This window comes from Cupressus sempervirens, chromosome 1 (genome assembly GCF_028749045.1).
Source record: "Cupressus sempervirens isolate cs-2001-9-10 chromosome 1, ASM2874904v1, whole genome shotgun sequence".
Lineage (NCBI taxonomy): Eukaryota > Viridiplantae > Streptophyta > Pinopsida > Cupressales > Cupressaceae > Cupressus > Cupressus sempervirens.
The window spans coordinates 643,113,485-643,120,212 of record NC_143118.1 but is presented as its reverse complement, the minus strand read 5'-3'; the positions used below and the strand labels follow the sequence as shown (position 1 = coordinate 643,120,212).

The window sequence follows — 6,728 nt, the reverse complement described above, 5'->3', positions numbered from 1 at the left end:
TAGATCAACGACCCTTTGACATAAGAAACAACTTTTGATTGCACATTGTTTTATTTAATTGTTCACTTTTAATTGCACATTTATTTATTTGTTTGTTTTTACATGTTTTATTATACAATGCGCTCATAATAAGAGCATTAGAAGATAAAATATTAATAATAATAATTATTATTCTTATGATAACGAGGAGGCGCGAAATCTATCACATCGCTACCAAGAAAAACTTGTAGGAGAATGTAAAATTTTCAAAAACCCCAAATCCCCATTTATAATGCTTGTGAAACGAACTGCCATTGTATAAAGCTCTAACGAGCTGCAAGTTGATTTGCAAGGGAAGTAATTTGCAAGATATGGATCCAACAGAGAAGGGTGTGTTGTGGAAAGATGATAAGCAGTGGGTGAGATACCCAACTGAAATAGCTGCAAATATCGAGAGGGCCAAGAGGAATGGAGATTCAAGTATCATGGTTGGTCCGCTCATATCTTCTCGCTACCCACCGGGGACGAATTACGCGATCGATCTGCTCACAATGAAGCGGAAAAATCTCACCACGGGCTTTCCCAGAGATGTAAAGATAATCCCTGCATCCTCTGCTCCGGTGAGTCGAATCTTTTAGGGCTGCTTGAACTGCTATCTTGTCTTCTGAGTTCTGAATTAGGCTTTTGTTTTTGCTCTGTAAAATTAGGATCAGGATGATTCGGATGAAGATATTGAGGATCCCGTGTCCCCAATTCCTCGTAGAATGGGTAAAGATGAAAACAAGAAAGAGGAAGCAGGGAAGGATATGGTTCGTATGGTATCCTCCATTGCCGTAGACCTTCAGAAATTGAACACTAACTGCATGTCTGATGGTCAGTGTAATCTGGTTTTGAAGCTTCCGAAGACCCTAGTGCATTCGGAAAGACTTAATTCCGTCACCAGAAAGGTTCCCGCCGTCCAATCTCACGTTTTCTTTTCTTTTTTAAAATCATATAATTTGGGTTTTTTCACCTAATTTATCTAGGGTTTTGGTGTTCCAGACTGTGACATTGTTGCTGAAAAAGTTCACGGAGAGAGATTTCATTAAGAGTGTCATTGCAAGCAAGTCCCAGGGGTTCAGCCAGTGTAACCATGTCTGGAAAGTCCGTCATTGTAACTCGTACACCGTGGGCAGAGCCGAAAATCCGGAAATGTATTCTTCGTTCCTGACCCATCTATGCGGCTTAGCAGAGGAAGGTGAGGGGCTTGTAGGTAAGAAATATCCCACTTTTTAGGGTTCCTGATATCATTTTGGATCTGCCAAACAACATCTGAGCGATTGCATGACATATAATTTTCTATTTGCTTGATTGTTTGTTAGGCTTTTCACTGAAGAAATCTTGGTTGCTAAGGTTTTATTGAAGAAAACTTGTTTATTAGGGTTTAATACTGAAGACAACTATTGATCGAATTACAGATGCTCTTTTTAGGGTTGTAGAGAAGGGGAACACAGGAGCAGGTGATCATGTTGAGTATGTTTTCAAGGGCTCGTCTGTGGATGAAGGGAGGAGTGTGTTTGAACCTGCAGAGAGTGGTGTTGCTACTGGGTGTTATGCCTAAAATATGGGGCAAAAATATACGATTTTTAAAAATTTTTTAAAGATAATAATTCACTATATTAATACATGGTATTCTGATAGGGTTTATTCACTATATTAATACATGTTACTCTGATAGGGTTACAAAAGGATGGCATAGGATTAAAGTGAGTTTCAAACATTGTTGCTCCGATATCAAAATTGCCTCAATTTCTATCTTTTTGAGCTATGGTTATTCTTAGAATAAGCCTCATTTTAAGCATTAAAATGGTGACTTTCCCTCAGAGTTTTTGAGAAATTGTGCTCTTCGAATCCTCCATCTAATCACTAGCTCTGTCTAGCACTTCAATTCTTTTTTAAAAAATCTGGTCCTTGAGTCGAAAGTCCTCACAGGTTAATTAAAGAACCAAAAATACGTATTTTCAGTTGCATCATTAACCATTAACCTCTCAAAAGGTTAAGATTAAGTGTGAAAAATATGTATTTCAAACTGAATCACTAACCATTAACCTTTTTAAAAAGAGGTTAATGTTCAAGTTCAAAATATGTGTTTCTAAGACGGTTATTAACCTTTCAAATGATAAAGTGAAAGAAATGAAAGGTAGAGGCAATGAAAATTGTGTTCTGGTTTCCAAAGTTGAAGGGCACTCAAATATGGAAGTAGTAACTGTCAATCTAAGCTTGTAATTTGTCTGACATAAAAAGTCTCAGCACCTGGAGTAGCAAATCTGAAATGTCAAGGAGCAGTGTCCTTACCTGAGAGCTTCACCATGGTTCATAAGCTTATTGTTATGGTTGAATTTGAGCCTTGATCTCCACATGCGGCTGTGAGAAAATCAGGGAGCTCAATGCCTTGCTAATTGGATTTATTCTTTCAAGATAATGGCAATATTGATGATCAAATAAAGATTAAATACGGAGTGCTTCCAGTTTCAGAGAGTTTCCCATGTACCTGATCATAGTGAAGATGTAAAGCTTCATGGATGAAAAGACGACAAGTGTTTGATCAAATGCTTTGAAAAAATTGCTATAACGTCACTGCTAGGATTGCATTCATCCACTTTCATGCAGAAGATAGTAGCATTCGTAATTAACAAATGCAAAGCCTCTAAATTGTTTTATGTAATGGCTTCGCTTTGCCATTTCCTACAAATCGGGTTCACCTAGATAAGTCCAAGCCGTATGTGACAAAAGTTTTAAGTTTTGAATGAAATATGCCATGATCCAAACACGTGCTTCTTGAGTCTTGGATTAACGTGAAGAGGTGAAGCTAATGTGACAACCCGCATGAACAAAGCTAGCATATTCGGAATAGAGGTGGATGCATCAATTTATCTGCATCTTTTTGTATGTGACCACGCATTCTCCAGTCTTCCTCTCACTCCCTTGATTTCCCTGCAATATGATCTCTCTAGTTGGGGTTTATTATTCTAACCTCTGCATACATAGACATGTCAAAGCACGTGAGTTGTTTCGAAAAACATCTATACTCTCGGCTGTGGTTTTCCCCTCATCTCCCAATCCACAACACTCAATACGGATGCATCAAGAATGAACACTGATTCATTTAATAAAAAGCTCCTGCAGACGCCATATCCCTTGGACTGAATATGACTTGTTTAATTGAATGCATTGAAGGTCATATTATCACTGTTTGAAAGAATGACTCAGAGATTCATAAATTTTATCAAAAATTTGTCTGGGGAATTTCTAATGATGGAAGAGTTGAATTAATGCTTGTGCAAAGAAGATAGTGCCAACTCTCTTGGGTTCTAAGTGGTGAGAAAATGCCAACTATTTCTTCTAACAATGCTTTTTATTTTACAGATTTGAAGACATAATCCCAATTGAACTGGAAAGCTCACTAAAGAAGAGGGATTGTACATGCCATTTTTTATAACGCCAATACCTTATCTTTATGCAATGTAATGGCTTTAATTCTCTATCTTTATAATTAGCGACTTGTGTCATTCTAGAGTTAATTTTAGTGAGGTTAATTAACCTTTTCAAAATTACGTATTTTGGAGGTAGTTATTAACCACGAAGAGGTAGTTCTTATCCTTTGTGTCTATATAAGGAGTCATTTTTGGCTTTGTAAGGGACTTTTTGAGATTTTAGAAAAAGGAAACACCATGCTAAAATTTTGATTAGAAGATGATATTTGGAAAGTATGTACAAATCTTGTCTTTATAATTAGAAATCCCTCTTATGTTATTGATGCAAGAAAATAAAAGAACATGCAATTTAAGTTCCCTTCTTTCGAATCTAAATTGTTAGAAATATTGATTCTTTTTGTAGTGAGCATTCTCACATTATGGTGCAAATGTTTATGAATCTTTGGATCAACATTGTGCTAGTAATAGTTCTTCAGCGTAGATTTTGATTACTATTATTAGTGGTTTTAAGTTAGTCCAAGAAAGCTTTGAAGTTGTGTGGTGCATTTTTCATCAATGGCTTTCTATTTATCTTTTAAAGTTTGATTTTACTTTTATTTGAAAAATTTCAAAATTACATCATATGAGGGAGCTGCCCCTCTAAATGCAGAGGAAGGTTGCATATTAAGGGCCTATCCAACTGTTGTGAACGGTTTGCCACATACACTCCGTTGGGCCGATTTTTACAGTGAAAAATCTGTTTACCAATAGATTTTTGGTGACTCCACTTGGGACCAAAACAAAAAAGATTAATCAGTCGTTTATGATGAAACAACATGGTTTTGCCCGATGAGAATGTGCTTCTAGTTCTACAATCGAATCTTGGCTTCTAGGACACACAGGAAGATATTATTTCATATTTGAAAATTCTAGCCTAGAGGTGTAGATGAACTGCTCAACAATACCATCAGGTGAGTTGAGTTCTAGAAGAAGAAGAAGAATTCATTGAAATCTTGTGAAGAGGTCCTATCGATTAAAATGTTGTAGTGATCAAAAGAATAGTTGCTATTCCAAGAAGAAATTGGAAAAATCTTGGTCACATCCAAGACCAAGTGAACAATAACTAGTAACATGGTTGATAAAAGGCACCTTCTCTCGAATGAAGGTTGGCAACTCTATTTAGAAAGATTGAATATTGGTGACTCTATTTGAGGTTCAAACTCATGCCATTGTAGAATGCCTATTGGTATTAATTAAAAAGTGAAAAGATATTAATTTATTAAAAAAATTAAGTCCGCATGACGCGTGCATGAGATTAAAATATAAGAAATTAATTAAAAAGATAAAACATGTGAATCTAATAAAGATTTTTTAATTGCATAAAGTGTGTGCATGGGATTAAAGTTAATAAATTAATTAAAAGAAAAGTCAAGTGGAAATTAAATAAGGTTATTTAATAATTCATTTAACGTGCATGAAAAATATAAAAGAAAAGATAAATAAAAGTTAATATTGAGTTCGAGTCTTTTGAGCAAAGAGTCCTTTCGGGTGAATGCACAATCAGTGCCTCGATTTGAGTAGAGAAGTCCTTATCACCAATTGAGGGTTCATTTTCGAAGGAGATGAATTTGGACGCAAATTTTTGAAAGTAAAATTGGAAGCAAATTTTGCAAGGGAATTTATGGGAAAGTTTCAGAGAGAGATTTTTGGGATACAAGAAAATTCTCTCACAATCCTCGGATGGTTGCGTATTAACATTAGGTTTAGGTAGGGTCTTGTGTTTTGGATCACTGATTAATTACACAATTTTTCTTTCCTGTCTTCTTCGTGTCTATTGAATGATTATCTGAAGATTTCTCTATGACAAGTGTTTCAAGGTTGTGAAATTCTGGTATGTGTGTTTAAATATTTTGACTATGTAAAAATTGAGACATCTTAGAATTCTCATCCATTAAATTTTGCAGATTAGATATTAAAAAAAATGGGGAGGGTTTGAGATTTAAAAGAAAGTTTAATTTAGAAATTTGAATGTTAATCGAATCTTTTATCGGATGATTTGGGAAAGATTTGAATTTAAAATTGGAAATTAAGCTGGGAGAGTTTTGAAATTAAAGAAGAAATTTAAGGAGAAAATTCAACTGGTTGGTCGAACTTTCTCTATATTAATGTTGAAAAATTAATTAATTATATAATAATAATAATAATAATAATGTGTTAATTATATTTTATTAATTTTTAATAAAATTTAAATTATATATATATATATATATTAAAAAAAGGATAACGTTTGATTTATAGCAAATTTTAATTTTATAGCAAATTTTAATAAATTTAAAATAATAATAATAATAATGACATATTTATAGGGGGGAGGCGAGGCGGGGTATAGGGAGGTGGGGGGTGGTGGCCTCGCCTCCCCCCTATAAATAAGTCATTATTATTATTATTATTTTAAATTTATTGGGAGTCCTAAAGGACTGCTCGGGTAACTCCGAGCATGATTCGTGCGATGATACTTGCCTACTTACATAGTAGGTTTTCTATGTGTCTTTGTGTGCCTTTGGGTCTAGATGTCAATCTATGTTTGAACCCTTGAGTTAGAATTCTTTTTAGGATTATTGGACTTAGAGAGTATTTGTTTTATGTGATTTGATATCCTATTTGGGACTTGAGACTATCTCCTCAGCGTAGTGGGAGTGGGCCATTTAGGTTCCACATGGTCGGGTGGTAGTGCTTTTTACTCCTACCATTGAGATCCATCTATAGTCACCATGGTTGGAGCTTCTTGGGATGCTTGTTTATCATATTTAGATGATGTTATTTACTGACACATTTCCTTATATTGATGATTAGCATATGATAGATGATTTTTATCTACTTTGTAGGATTATCTTATGCTTTGCCCTAGCATGTTAGATTTATTTGTGTGTATGTTGTAGTATGTTTTAGGAGTGACGTCCCTATTATGATAGTACCAATGATCTAATCAGTGGCTTGGGATGTTACGCGCACAAGATGGCTAGGGCCCATGATGGTCTTATGATGCAATTGATGGTTGGGAGGAGCTGCACACTTAGTTGGCTATATTTTATGATGGATAGTTGTATGGATGTATCATGTATGGTGGATGGTTTCATTTATTTGTATTGTACTTTATATCATGGATTTGAGGAGGATGATGTATTTTTATTTCTACATATGTATATTCTTTTAAGCCTTTTATACCTTGTGACATGTACAGTGGGTGATTGAGCATTCCAGATTTCATTTGCCAAGGGGCATTAAGAACAAATGTAT

The 6,728-nt window shown here is 34.9% G+C and overlaps 1 protein-coding gene across 4 annotated transcripts; it reads left to right on the top strand.

Annotated features, from left to right (window-relative positions):
- Positions 1 to 249: 249 nt before the first annotated feature.
- On the top strand, positions 250 to 1,776 carry LOC149579554 (uncharacterized). 4 transcript variants are annotated; one of them, XM_089810315.1, is made up of 4 exons: positions 250 to 599; positions 687 to 926; positions 1,021 to 1,231; positions 1,341 to 1,473. In XM_089810315.1, the coding sequence occupies exons 1-4, from the start codon at positions 351 to 353 to the stop codon at positions 1,379 to 1,381; spliced, it is 741 nt and encodes a 246-aa protein (XP_089666441.1). In that variant the 5' UTR covers positions 250 to 350; the 3' UTR covers positions 1,382 to 1,473. The 4 variants fall into 4 exon arrangements, with proteins under 4 accessions (XP_089666441.1, XP_089666507.1, XP_089666576.1 ...); XM_089810381.1 differs by having other exon boundaries at positions 251 to 599; positions 1,400 to 1,776; XM_089810450.1 differs by having other exon boundaries at positions 252 to 599; positions 1,450 to 1,776.
- The last annotated feature ends 4,952 nt before the right edge of the window (positions 1,777 to 6,728 follow it).